General features: G+C 61.0%; 1 protein-coding gene across 16 annotated transcripts in view; it reads left to right on the top strand.

The window, feature by feature from the left end:
• Nucleotides 1-13,626, top strand: part of MACF1 (microtubule actin crosslinking factor 1) — a 143,068-nt gene that overhangs the window by 39,995 nt on the left and 89,447 nt on the right. For all 16 annotated transcript variants that reach the window (XM_040535285.1, XM_040535287.1, XM_040535286.1 and 13 more), the window contains 16 exons: nt 437-529; nt 6,727-6,893; nt 7,390-7,502; nt 7,594-7,700; nt 8,194-8,313; nt 8,420-8,515; nt 8,773-8,900; nt 9,009-9,102; nt 9,848-10,002; nt 10,152-10,428; nt 10,798-10,926; nt 11,197-11,274; nt 11,474-11,635; nt 12,261-12,365; nt 12,946-13,041; nt 13,451-13,576. In XM_040535285.1, coding sequence (XP_040391219.1) covers nt 437-529; nt 6,727-6,893; nt 7,390-7,502; nt 7,594-7,700; nt 8,194-8,313; nt 8,420-8,515; nt 8,773-8,900; nt 9,009-9,102; nt 9,848-10,002; nt 10,152-10,428; nt 10,798-10,926; nt 11,197-11,274; nt 11,474-11,635; nt 12,261-12,365; nt 12,946-13,041; nt 13,451-13,576 — 2,046 coding nt within the window. The remainder of the gene's footprint in view (nt 1-436; nt 530-6,726; nt 6,894-7,389; nt 7,503-7,593; nt 7,701-8,193; nt 8,314-8,419; nt 8,516-8,772; nt 8,901-9,008; nt 9,103-9,847; nt 10,003-10,151; nt 10,429-10,797; nt 10,927-11,196; nt 11,275-11,473; nt 11,636-12,260; nt 12,366-12,945; nt 13,042-13,450; nt 13,577-13,626) is intronic.

The raw sequence follows: 13,626 nt of genomic DNA, 5'->3' as shown, positions 1-13,626 counted from the left end.
AGGACGGGTTGATTAGCAGCTTGGTTTTGAACCCAAGAGGGAGTTAATAAAGCCTGGCTGTCCTCTTTTAACCATGCTTTGTGGTCTAGCTATTAAATTATGCACTAGTGCTCAGGGCTCTGGGGACGAGGCACTTCTCCACGTGAACCGAAATAAAGCGTTAAGTGCTGGTAAAGCACTTCTGGCTGCCCGACCAGAGCGGGCGAGGGCCGTGAAAAATCCTTCCTTCTGCTGCTGGTGGAGCAGAGGCACCGAGTGGCCTCGTTTTCTTGCTCCTCTGCCCCTTCGGCCAGCCTGGGGACAGAGCAGGGCCGGGGGGGCTGTGCCCCTCTGAGCGCCCGAGGTGGCGGGGCCTGGGGATCTGGGGGCAGCCTGGTCGGGGACGGTCCCACCGGGGTGGCTGACGGGGGGTTTGACCATTTTGCTTCTCTTTCAGGTGAAATTGGTGAACATCCGCAATGACGACATTACAGATGGCAACCCCAAGCTCACCCTGGGGCTCATATGGACGATTATCCTCCACTTCCAGGTAGGCCGTGAGTGCTTTCTGCTGGAGGACGTGGGGCTGATGGGGGGGCGTGCTGTGTCCCTGGGGCCCTGGTGTCTGTCTGTCCGGACACACGTGGTGTCTGTCTGTCCGGACACGTGTGTTTCGTGGCGACGCCTGCACACCGATCAGGGTGGGGGACTCGTGTACATGGCAGCGTCGCAGAGACCAGTGCTGGAGAACAGCAGCTCCCTTTTCTCATCATTTCCATAATTAAATCATTAATGATGGGCCGTGTGCTGCAGGCTCCTGCTTGGCACCGAGGGGGTTGGCAGGAGCTGTTTGCTCAGCTGAAGCCTCCGGAGAAGAGCAAGCTCGGGGGGGGGTTGGTGGGGACAGGACGAGCTCGTGGCCATGCAGGGGCTCTCACCCCGCATCAGTGCAGGGATGGGAGAAACTGCCTGACCCTTCCAGGGACCATCTCCAGCAACTGGCTGTTACGGATGGTCTCACAGAACAGTCTTTTGTGTCTTCAATAGCCTCAAATTCTCCAGGTGGAGCTGGCTACTTACCCACGTGTTGCAGGCACATCCCGGGACTCGCTGCGTGCGGTGGTGACTGAGGAGTGGGGCTGGGGCTGTGGGAGGAGGGTGACGACCGCACGCTGGTGCCCAGTTGCCCCCTGTGGGCTCCTACCTGCGGAGCAGGGGCTGCTGGCACCCTGCTCCCCCCGTGGGGCTCACTCGTGGCGTGCCAGGAGGCGGCGAGGCACGGGACCGGGACTGCACAAGCGGGCCTCAGGAGCCGCTGCGTCCCGGCTGCCTGACGTGTCCTCGCTGGCATCTCCCAGGCGAGACTAGTGCTGGCTTTGAGACCTCTTAAGGAAGCTTTTCATTTTCGGAGGATGAGTGTGCAGTCCGCCGGGGAGCTGCTGCCTTGGCTGGGCCGCCAGTACTGGTTGTTACTTCCAAAAACGCGGCGGCTTTTGGCTTTTTGGAGTGAGGGCACGTTTGGCTGTTGCGGAGGGTCAGGGCTGGTGCGCTCACAGGACGTGGCTGTCATCGGGTGCCTTTTCTGATGATGGAGCATTTCTGGTGGACGGCAGTGTCCCTGCTAGCAGGGAGGAGCTGGGGACAGCTGCCCGCATTGTGGCCCCCAGAAGGAGCAGGGTCGTGGTGCTGATGAGTCCCGGTCACGTCTGCTGGGGGTGTGGAGCCCTCCCTTCCCCACCACCTTCTGGGCAGCCGTGCCCTGGTCTGTGATGCCCTGAGGGTGTGTGGGAGAGCGGGACCAAAGCAGGAGCTGCCCAGGTCCCCGTGTGGGTCAGCCCCCGGGTCCCCTCCTTGCCCCACCGGGAGGGGACACTGCCACCAGGGCGACGGGGGAGCTGGCGGCAGCGAGCCTGCGCATCTGGGCACGTCCCCCCGCCTGCGCTAGCCGGATTTTTTCTAGGGCTGCAGCTCCATTGTGAACCTCTTAATCTCCCATATCCCAGTGCCGCAGCCGGCAGAGCGAGCAGAGCCCTGGGGGGCAGTTTGAGGTGGGACGGTGCCAGCGCGGAGCTGCCCCCGTGTCACGGGGCTCTCGGTGTCTGCGGGTCCCTCCTTGTTGAGGCTGACCCCGGAGGTGGCTGACGTCAGGTTTGGTCCCCACGTCTTTATCTCTTGCCTGTTTGCTGTCTCATCCCTGCTGCTGGCACGCGCTTCTCTGCTCCTAGGGTGCTGCATGCTCCTTGCGCTGGAGCCCTGCCCTGGGGGGGCTCCAGTGCCCCGTTGGGGTGTGGGCTGCTCTCGTAGCCTGTTGGTACCAGAGCCCGCCGCTCCCCGAAGCGCAGCTGGGTCCCCAGGGCACCCTGACACGTGTCCTCCCTCGGTGCCTGGAGGGAGGGGAGCCTGGCCGGGGGGGTGGGCACGTGAGGCGGTCTCTTGGGGCTCTTGGGATTTAGGAATTAGGGAGCGATCGCAGCTGGTGCGAGCATGCCCTCGGAAACGCCCCACGGGAGCTGGCGGGGTTTGGTGCCAGTGGGCTCCGCATCCCCGTCCCCATCCGCGTGCACGCAGAGCTGCTCTGGCTCCTCCCTGCTTTTTTCCTATTTCTCTCCCACCCCTTCCTTTATGCTACCTTTGCCAACCTTCCCGTTTTCTTGTTGTTTTTTTTCTTTTTTTTTTCCCTTCTCTCCCCACCCCTCCCAGCCTCTCCCTCCCCTTTCCCCGTTTTTCCGTCTGGTTCCTGCTCTCTGTTTGTGTTGGCGAGGGCAGTGCTCCAATTACCTCATATTTGGAGAGAGAGAGCTGCAGCCAATCCGGTCCCCGTCTGCTTTTAGGTCAAGTGATTTCTGAACTGCAGTGAGATGCTTTGAATTTGTCTTGTTGCAGCTCCCAGGCTGTAAGATGGCTGTCTGGAGCGGCGGCGGGGCTGGCGGGCGGGCGCGGATGCGAGGGGCAGCGCGCAGCGCTGCGCGGTGTAAAACGTGCGGCTGAGCCGATGAAGCCGAGACCGGGATTTATGCGGGAGCAGCCGGCAGCCAGCCTCGCTGCGTTATTGCCGGCGCTTTCTGCACCGAGGAGATGGGGAATTCTCTGGGCTGCGTTAAAGAGCCAAAAGAAAAGGCTGCCGGAAAGGCTCCCCTGCCCCCCAAAAACGGGTCCGCTTCAAACGGAGGCGGAGGGGGAAGAAGAGAGCGGTGCCAGCGGTGGCCCCGGAGGGGGAGCAGCCGGCCGTGGAGGTGGCCGAGGACGACGAGGCTCTGAAGTTGGAGGCAGCCCCGCGGCAGGAGGGCGGAGAGGACCCCGCCGGGAGCTGGCACCGAGGGGCTCTGCCGCCGGGGGGGGACCCCGGCCCGGGGCGCATCGTGCAGGTGAAGGAGAGGTTTCAGGGGGAAGTGCGGAAAGCTCACCTGGTGCTGGAGCCGCGGCGGCTGGGCGCGGAGGTGGCGGGGGATTCCCCGGAGGAGGGCACGACCGTCATCGCCCGGCTGCTGGAGAACCCCGCCGAGCAGGGCTGCGAGAAGGCGGTGAGCCGCCTGGTCCAGCTGCAGCGCAGCGGCACGGGCAGCAGCAGGGCCGTGCTCCTGCCTCTGCGACAGGGCACCGACGGCCTCTGGAGCCGCGCGGAGGGGCTGCTGTCCCCAGCAAGCTCCGTGTCCGGAGGGGAGCCAGCGGAGAGCCGGGAGCTGAGAGCCAGCGGCACCCCGGGGACCTGGGGGAGAGGAGACAGCGGCGAGCAAAGTTCAAGCGCTGCATGGACGTGCACCTCCGCTGCGGAGCCAGGCACCATTTCGGAGCTGTCTACGCCGTCCCCCATGGTGGATCAGCTGGAAAACCCCAGCGCGGGGAAGGCACCGCGGCTGCTGTCAGACTGGGCCGGGCAGGGCGATGGGCGCGGGCTGCCGGCCTCCTGCAGCGAGTCCTCCTTCGGCGGCACGGCGCGCTGCTCCTCGGGGTACGGCAGCGACCCGGCCAAGAGCGCCGGAGCCGGTGGGACCCTGGCATCTCCTCCTGAAGGCAGACACGTGCCCGCGGCCCAGGGCCGGGCTCAGATGGGGAGCTCAAGGACGGACAGAGGAATGGTCAGTGTCTGCGGTTACCATTGCCTCCTTTTTTTGGGGTGTGTGGGGGGGTCCGGCTCAGCAGACCCCAGGTCCTTGCGGTCCCTGGGGGTGGTGACCTCTGCAGGGGGCCCTGAGCCGTGCGCCACGAGGTGCAGCCTCACGCTGGGGTTGGGTGGGGTGAAGCTGCTGCAGGGAGCGCTCAGCAGAGCCTCTCCGTCTCCGAGCATCTCCGCTGGGTCTCGTTTGCACGGAGCCTGGAGATGCTGGGCAAGGGGAGCAGGGGGCACCCCGGGGACCAGCCCGTGCCGTCCTCTGCTCCCACCATGGGCAGCCGGAGCCGGTGGGTGCGGGGCAGCGGGTGCTTGGGCTCTTGGTGCCTTTCCTTTTGCCGTGGGCGATCTGCTCGCTGGAGCTCGCTGCTCTCAGGGCTGCTCGCTCGGACGTGAGGCAGGGCTGTCACCTGCCCTTACCCCACGCTGGCTTTGGGTGGCAGCGGGTGACGAGAGGCTCCTGGAGAGCCTGCCTGCGGTCAGCGTGGCTGGGGAGGGACCGTGCCGGGGCTGGGGAACATGAGACGTGTCCCCCGGGTTCATACTTGCTCTGTGCCCTGGCAGAGGTGCAGCAGAAGCCGGCAGGAGTGGCTGGGAGCGGGCTGAGCTCTCCAGGTGGGACCCTGCTGGGTCCAGCACCATGCTGCTGGCAGAATGAGCCCCTTCTGTGCTCAGGGACAGGGTGCTGGGGGCTGCTTCGAAGATGCTTTTAGAGAGACAGGTGAAAGGTAGCAGAGTTGGCTTGGAAAGGAAGATGGATTATTTGCCTGTTCTGAGGAGGGTACCCAAGAGGAGGAGCTGGTGCTGTGCTTGTTTTTGGTCTGTTCTTGCTGTTGGAGGTTGCTCTTTAGGGGGTCACAGGGCTGGGTGAATCTGCGCTTGGGTTGGGCCAAGTTCGTCCCACCCCGGGGACAAGTGAGCGTTTGGGAGGGCCAGGAAGGGGCCGTGAGCCCCAGTACCTTGGTCGTGTTCAGACCGGTGTCGCCGCCACGCTTTGGACCTCAGCTGCCAGCCACCAGTTGCGGGATGAAGGAGGCTGAGGCTGGAAAGGTTGAGGAGGAGCTGGCCGCAGGTCCCAGGTGTTACCTGTCCCTCCTCGCTGCTGCCTCCCTAAATCTTTGTCCTGACACAGCCGTGATGGGAAGAAAGGAGGGTGGAGCTGGTGCCGCATCCTGCGCCTCCGTAAGCAGCTCCAGGAGGGTCTCCGGCAAGGACACCCTCGGGGGAAGGCAGGGCAGCCGGATAACCTTGCTGCTGAGGGACTGAGATAAGGAATTGCTTGAGCTGGTGCAGCCAGGAGCCTCCCTGGTGGACAGCAGAGCAGGCGAGCCCATGCGGAGCACGCGGATGGTCGGGTTCGCGGAGGGCCGGCGGGGAGCGGTGGGTGCCTGCCGCGGGCACGCGTGGGGGCCCCGGCACGTCGCCCACCTCCAGCCCCGCGGTGCTGTCCCCGGGGAGCCCCGCCTGGGTCTGGAAGAGTTAACGGCGGCGCTGGCGGCGCTGACAAAGAGCGGTTCTGTGCGTGACAGCGGAGCAGGCTCGGAGGGAGGTGAGCTGCAGCATACCAATTACAGCGGGCGGGCGGGAGGAGCGTTGGGCTGTGCTCCTGCGGGACGCGGCCGAGGTTTTCCCCAGCTCGTGTCTTGGGGGAACTGAGCGAAGGGATGTTTTGGGGATGGAGGGAGAGGGGCTCGGAGGGGCTTGGAGGGGACCCGGTGAGGCTGCGGACGGGGTTGGGTGCTGCTGCTCCCGGCAGAGCTGGGAGAAGGAACCCAGCGAGCGAGCAGCCGGTCATGGTTCCACAGCACCCTGAAAGTATGTGCGGCTCACCCCCCCCGCTTTGTCTGCCCCGCAATTAAGGCGAGGTAATTCTGCTAATTGGGCAGCTGGGGGGATGGGCAAGGAAAAAGCCGTGTCAATCAGAAATATTCCGGCATGCGGGGACACGTGCGTTTCGTCACGTGCGAGTCTGGGGTTCGCAGCCAGTGCTGTGCTTCTGGAAGGAGTCTGTGATGGTCGGTCCCTTTTGTTGGGAAAGTGTGTCATGGTACCCCAAAAGTGGGCCCCGGTATCCCAAAGTGGGTCCCGGTACCCCGGCACCTGTGACTCCAGCCATGGCGAGGCAGAGCGGGGACACGGCAGCCTTCGCCCTTCTCCCCTTTGCCCCCGGGCTCGAGCTGGTGGCCGTGCCCTGAGCAGCTCCGCTGGCTGCAGGAGGCGGCGGCAGACCTGTGCTGCCCGGTTCTCCTCCAGCACCCCGAGCGCTGGGTCCTGCTCCTTGGCAGTGGGCTCTGGGTGGAGGAGCAGCACCGGTGAGCTTGGTGGCAGCGGTGGGCAGCCAGGGTTTGGTGCCAGGGAGCAAATCTGCACCTCGTCCCCTGCCAAACCCGGCGGCTGTGCCTCCCCGGTGCCGGGGGCTCCGCTCTGCCCGAACCACGCAGCGCCCCGGCGTGTTCCTGTGGCTCTGGCAGTCCCTCCCCGAGTCCGCCAGCTCCAGGCCCCTCTCCCACGTGGCGACCAAGAGTTTTGTCCTGGTTTTCCTGGCAGCTGCCGGGTCTGGCTGCAGCCCCTAGGAGCTGGAGGCGCCCGGTGGAGCCTTCCCTCCTCCCACATCGCCCCACGGCTCTGCCTCCTTGCAGATCTCCGACATCTACATCAGCGGGGAGTCAGGGGACATGTCGGCCAAGGAGAAGCTGCTCCTGTGGACGCAGAAGGTGACCGCAGGGTACATTGGCGTGAAGTGCACCAACTTCTCCTCGTGCTGGAGCGACGGGAAGATGTTCAACGCGCTCATCCACAGATACAGGTGGGCAGAGAGGAGCGGTGGAGAGGAGGGTGGGAGGTGGGGGCCTCCCGAGGATCCCTGCCCACCGCTGCATTTGGTGGTGGTCTGGGACACTTGAGATGTAGGTGAGACCTACCAGGGTCTCTTTTACCTTGAAATCGTCTCCTCTGCGAGGGAGCTGAGAGTTGGGCGCTCAGAAAACGCAACAAATACATCAGGTTGCAAGAAAAGCCATCTTCAACGTGGCTGGAGAGGGGGGCAAAAAAAGCTTTTAAACCAGAGTAGGGAGTGCGGCAGTGTTTTACATGAGAAAGCATCTTCTGGTAGCTGGAGATAGCGCTGCCTTCCCGTGCCACTCTGCTCTGCTTCCCGTGGGGGTGGGCTGGGGGTGCTGCAGCCCAGCGCCCCTCGGGGAGCCACCGGCTGGGACAGGGACCTGGTGTCAGCCCCTTGGGGCTGCCGTGCCTGTCCGGGGTGCTCTGCCCTGGGCGTCAGGACCCCGCTGTGTGTTTTGCAGGCCAGATCTGGTGGACATGGAGCGGGTGCAGATCCAGAGTAACCGGGAAAACCTGGAGCAAGCCTTTGAGATCGCAGAGCGGCTGGGGGTGACGCGGCTGCTGGATGCTGAAGGTGAGCGGCTGGCGAGAGCGGCTGGGGTGGGGAGAGCAGAGCCCTCTGCCTGCTCCTGCCTCTCATAGCACTTCTGCTTCCCCTTTGCCAGACGTGGACGTCGAGTCTCCAGATGAGAAGTCTGTGATAACTTACGTGTCTTCAATCTACGATGCCTTTCCCAAAGTCCCCGAGGGAGGAGAAGGGATCAGCGCTGTCGTAAGTGATGCTGCTCTGCTCCTGGCCACGAGGCTGCCCTGCAGCCAGCTGGGATGCTGCATCGCTGCGGGTTGGGAGGTTTCCCCTTCAGCCACAACAGGCTGGGAACAAGCTCAGGGGGAGGAAGGAGCTTCCCCATCAGCGTGTCTGCCCTCCCGAGCTGCTGGTGGGCCTCAGGGCCGTGCCACTCTCTATATCATGCAGATTATCCCCCAAGTTTTGAGCCCTTGGGGAAGCCATGGGCAGCTTGGGGAAGCTGAGCTGGCTTCCAGGGAGCAGCTCGCCAGAAGAGGCCTCCTCCTCCCTCCTGTGCCCGGGTGGCCTCCCAGGAGGGAGGCACAGGCTGCTGGTCTGCGCTGCAACTGTGGTCACACCGCCTGGGTTCTCTCCTTGCTGCGGCCGGGGATGCGCTGGTCCAGAGGGGCTGGGCTCTGCCCCGCGGTGTCCTGCCCGCTGGCAGTGCTTGAGCTGAGCAGGGTGCTCTACCTCGCAGGAGGTCGATTCGAGGTGGCTGGAGTACCAGACCCGCGTGGAGTCCCTCATCTCCTGGATCAAGCAGCACACGATACTTATGTCAGATAAATCCTTCCCCCAGAACCCCGTAGAGCTAAAGGTAGGTCCTGGGCAAGGTCCCTCTGCAGAATCCTGTGTCCTTGGCACCAAGAGCCAAGCGGTGGCATTCACCGGGGTGGTTTCTGATGCAACCTTTCTCATCCCAGGCACTTTATAACCAATACATACACTTCAAAGAAACTGAAATCCCAGCGAGAGAGCAGGAAAAAGGAAGGATAGAGGAGCTCTACAAACTGTTAGAGGTAAGATTTGTCATAGCTACCCAGAGGTTTGTAGGTGGGAGTGTTGTGCTTTTAGCAAGACTAAAGTGTGCTCACTCCAGGTTTATTTTGGATTAGAGAAGTGGAAATAACCCTCAGGGCAAATTATTTAGCAAGTAGCACTCAGCAGGAGCGGAGGCAGAGCTGTTGCCTCATAGCCCCACTTTCTTTGCTGGAGTCTGTCTCTGGCCAGCTCAAGAAGGAGGAATGAAATGCCATTCTGTTGGTGTTTTCTCCAGGTATGGATTGAATTTGGGCGCATCAAGTTGCCCCAGGGGTACCACCCCAACGATGTGGAGGAGGAGTGGGGCAAGCTGATCATAGAGATGCTGGAGCGCGAGAAGCTTCTGCGGCCAGCGGTGGAGAGGTCGGTGCTGCGCCTGCTGCGGGCAGAGCCCTGCGGGGACATCCCCCGCGCCCCTGCCTGGAGGGGTGTCCCAAAGCCGTTCTCATTCTCTTCCCTCTGTCGTCACAGGCTGGAGTTGCTGCTACAAATCGCGAACAAAATCCAGAATGGTGCTCTGAGCTGTGAAGAAAAACTCACTCTCGCGAAGAACACGCTGCAAGCTGTGAGTGGGGGGTGTTATTTTCCTCCCGGTGGTTTTTCTCCTGCCTATTCTTTTATGCCCATCTCTGTTCCTCTCTTCTGCGTGGGGCTGGGGGTTCCTCGGGCAGCTTTCTTTGCCTGTGATGTTGAGCCCCTCGCAGCAGGACTGTAGGTGCACAGGTGGATACCCGGTGGTCTGTAGCACAAGGATCCTGGGGACAGACAGGCTGCTGCTGGTGGTGCAGCTAGCGAGGCTGGACCTCTGCAAAGCTGCTGGCTTGGAAGAGAACTACAGTTCTGGGAAAGCTTGTGGTAACATATGGCTTAAAAAAACCCACAGAAATATGCTTTTTTTTTTTCTCTGAAAGAGTGGCAGAAAAGACTGGGTTGCAGACTGTAGCTACCTGGGTGTGGAGTACATTTCAGAAGAGTGTTTTGTTCTGGGAGAAAGAGGTGCAGCGAGGAGCAAGGGATGGGTGCAACTGGTTGAACCCAAGCAAGAAATGAAGTGCCCATTTAACAGCAGTCACTAACTGCAGGGAGCCTCCATCACGAACAATTTTCAGTTCATCTGCAGAAGCTGTTCTAAAGGGGACGTCCTGGGTGCTGTGTGAGTTAGGAGTGGATGTTCCTCCACTCGGGTCAAGCTTGAGGATGAAAAGCTCCTTTCAGTCTTGAAGTCAGTGCTGGGTTTCCACCCCGTTCTCTCTGCCCGTGTGCCTGGACTGGAGGGGACCCAGCCCTCAGACTCCCCCGTCTCGGTGCAGGACGCCGCTCACCTGGAGTCCGGCCAGCCGGTGCAGTACGAGTCCGACGTGGTCGTGTACCTGCAGGAGTGCGAGGGGCTCATCCGCCAGCTGCAGGTGGATGTGCAGATCCTCCGGGATGAGAACTACTACCAGCTGGAGGAGCTGGTGTTCAGGTGAGAGGAGCTGTGGCTCACACAGCCTGCGCCTGGAGCAGCGTGCTCAGGCTCCTCCGCACCGCTGCGGGGAGGGAGGGCGCGTACGTGCCAGGAGGCAGCGCAGCACCAGCCCCGTCTGCTCACACGTGCCTTGTTTGCTCCGCCAGGATCATGCGGCTGCAAGACGAGCTGGTGACACTGAGGCTCGAGTGCACCAACCTGTACAGGAAGGGCCACTTCTCCACCCTGGAGCTGGCGCCCGCTTCCACGCTGAGCACCACGCACGTGAAGGGCGAGCCCCTGACCAAAGGGCTGCACACCTCCTCTGCCTCCTGGTTCCGGAAGCCCATGACCAGGACAGAGCTCGTGGCCATCTCCTCTTCCGAAGACGAAGGCAGCCTCCGCTTCGTGTACGAGCTGCTGGCCTGGGTCGAGGAAATGCAGGTGAGAGCCGCCTCTGCCTCTCTGGACCAGACTGAAGATGGCCTGGTGTTGCTTTTTTTCCTGGCTTTATCTGCAAATAGTAATTGTTTCGATGGTTCAGAGTTTCTGGAGAGCACTGATGCTTTTGTCTTGAGTTTGGCCTCTTGTGATCCCATTCTTCAGCAGATATTGGAAAATTCTTTAAAGCTGCATGCAAATCTGTCATGATGCAGTCAGTCCTTTGGTCTTCTGTAGGCCTGAGACCTACAAGGACTGGTGGGATGTTTGTTGCCTCTTCAGTGACCTAGGAGTTTTCTTTGCCCTCGTGTCTGTTTGAGATAGCACTCCTGGTCTGCAGGAGCTTGACTTGGACCTCTTGGCCTGTTTCAGATGAGGCTGGAACGGGCAGAGTGGGGCAGCGACCTGCCGAGTGTGGAAGCCCAGCTGGAGACGCAGCGGCACATCCACGCCAGCGTGGAGGACTTGGGCTCCAGCGTCAAGGAGGCCCGCATGTATGAGGTATGGTGCTGTGCATGGGGTGGTGCTGGGCCTCGCGCTGCGCTTGGAAAGGGGAGGGCATCAGGGTGTCACTTTTGTGGGTGAAGGTGGCTGGGGTGGATATTTTTTAAGGACAGAGCTTCTGAATGATGCTGGGCTGGTGTAAGAGGCTGCTGCCCTGAGCCATCCTCTTTTCCTCTTGCTCATACAGAGCTGGGGAGAAAGATTTGGAGGTGGGGTTTTAAAGGACGCTGTCCTGCACCGGGTAACGGGAACGCTTTCATCCTTCAGGGTAAAATGTCTCAGAATTTCCGTGCCAGCTACACAGAGACGCTCGGCAAGCTGGAGACACAGTACTGCAAACTGATGGTGAGTGCGCTTCGTGTGCGCTTCGAGCGACGTCTCCCACTGCAGGTCTGTCCTGGCCATGCAGGTCGAGCATCCCTGCTCTGCTGGGGAGGCTGGGGAAACCGCTCGTCTTCCAAGCAGGAAAGAGGAGCTGTGAGTCTCTGCCGAGGCTCAGCACCTGCTCCCAGAGCTCATGCATGGGTCGCTTCGTTCTGCTCAGGAAACCTCGAGCTTCCGACTGAGACACCTGCAGAGCTTGCATGGGTTTGTGTCTCGGGCCACTGCTGAGCTGATTTGGCTGAACGAGAAGGAGGAAGAGGAGCTGGCATATGACTGGAGCGACAACAATCCAAACATTGCAGCCAAGAGAAACTACTTCTCGGTGAGTGAGTGGCCCGGCGCTGGGCTGGCAGGATGGGTGCTCTGTGGATTGCTCTGCTCTGCTCTTGAGCTACTGAGGCACCTTCAGCTACTTGCACAAGTCCCCAGAGGTAGCATGCTCCTTCCCAAGTCACTGAGCTTGTAGCTCCTGAGTGCAGCTGATAAAAGATCTCTCCCTAGAGCCGAAGGTACAAAAAAGTATCTGTTTTAATTGAGCATGAGTTGAAAAGGCATCAAAAGATTTCTTTTAGCACCGCTTGAAACTAAAGACATGCTTATGTAGCAAAAAAAAAGTCTGGGCTAAAGAGGAAAATTGATTCCTCTTTAAAGCAGTATAAATAAATTGCTGTCTTTCCACAATTGTAATGTTTGGAACTGGAGAGGTCCCTGGGCAGGTTTCCAGCATCTGTGTTAGGTCTGCCCCGTGTGTTTGGTGCAGGAGGCATCCTGATGGGAAACGGCTGTGCTACTCTGACAAGCCTTGCTGGTTTCCTATCGGCAGCTGAGATCTGCTGATGTTTACTGCAGTGCTCTGTTACTGCTTGTTTTATTAGCTGGCCACGTGCTCTGAGTGTAGGCAGTTTTTGATAGCCAAGATTTGGCCTTTGCTCGTGTCCTTCACACAGGAGCTGACGATGGAGCTGGAAGAGAAGCAGGACATCTTGCGGTCCCTGCAGGACACAGCCGAGCTGCTGTCCCTGGAGAACCACCCCGCCAAGCAAACCGTAGAGGTGAGCGGGCAGGGGGAGAGCTGGGGGGGGAGCCAACCTGGCATGGCCTTGGGGACGTGCGGAGCTGCTGCCCTGCCCCGCGGTGCCCTCACAGGTGCTCAGAGCTGGTGGTGCTTTGTGGTGGCAGAAGCACATCAGAGCCACAATAGAGCTGTTTTAATCTGGGGACACAGTGAGAAATATAAAGCCGTTCCCAAACACGCCTGGCCTGGTGATAAGGCACCGATAAGCTTGTGCAGAGCGTGAGCCCCCTCCAGCAGCGTGGGGCTGCAGGGAATGGCCACGGCTCGCCCCATTTCCCATTTTGTGGTGGTGAAGCAGAGGGCTGCAGGGGCACGCTGCGTCCGGCGTGTGGTTTGCTGGCAGGCAGGCAGGCAGAAGGCAAACCTGCGTCTGCAGCAGCCCCCGACGTGTGCCGGTTCCTGTTCTGCCTTCTCGTGCTCTGTGTCTGCGTCCAAACAATCCTGGCTGCAGCCAGATCTTGCCCATCTACGTCCATCCACCGGCAGCAGCGCTGTCCTTCCTGTGACCCTCCTGCTGGGAAGTGCTCATCACTCACTGCTGTTTGCGTGTTTCCCAGGCCTACAGCGCTGCTGTGCAGACTCAGTGGCAGTGGATTAAGCAGCTCTGCCTGTGTGTGGAGCAGCACGTGAAGGAGAATGCTGCCTATTTTCAGGTACGCAGGAGGGGAGCCCCAAATTCCCCTGGTTTCAGCGGGAGAGCAAACCCTGCGGCACGAGCGGGCTGCGATGGAGCAGCTGCTGCATCCCGGCGCATGAGCTTCGTGCTCTGCGTGTCCCTTTGTGGGAGAGGGAAGCAGGGGGTTGCAGTGCTCATCAGGGCGCTTTCTGCTGAACCATCTCTTTCTTTTAAGCTGCTCTCAGGGAATATCTCACTTGGGCCAGAGGGCTCGGCTTCCGTGCGGTTCTGGCCGTCTGTGCAGGATGGTCACTGCTCCTGCAGTGCTACCAAACAGCAGCAGGATGCTGCTCGCTGAGGTTTTGGGGTGGTCTCCTGTAGAGCTGGGGGTTGCTGACAGCTGGGCCGAGTTGTGCAGGTTTCTGTGACGCTCTTTGGCTTTTCAGTTCTTCAGCGATGCCCGGGAGTCGGAGACGTACCTGCGTAACCTGCAGGACTCCATCAAAAGGAAGTATTCTTGCGACCACAACACGAGCCTGACGCGGCTGGAGGACCTGCTGCAGGACTCCATGGTGGGTTTGCTGAAGTCCCCGTCGCCCCGGGTGGGCAGCGCCTGCCCTGC

This window comes from Cygnus olor, chromosome 23, assembly GCF_009769625.2.
Source record: "Cygnus olor isolate bCygOlo1 chromosome 23, bCygOlo1.pri.v2, whole genome shotgun sequence".
NCBI classification, from domain to species: Eukaryota; Metazoa; Chordata; class Aves; order Anseriformes; family Anatidae; genus Cygnus; species Cygnus olor.
The sequence above is the reverse complement of the archived record's forward strand: the minus strand, read 5'-3'. Positions and strand labels throughout refer to the sequence as shown.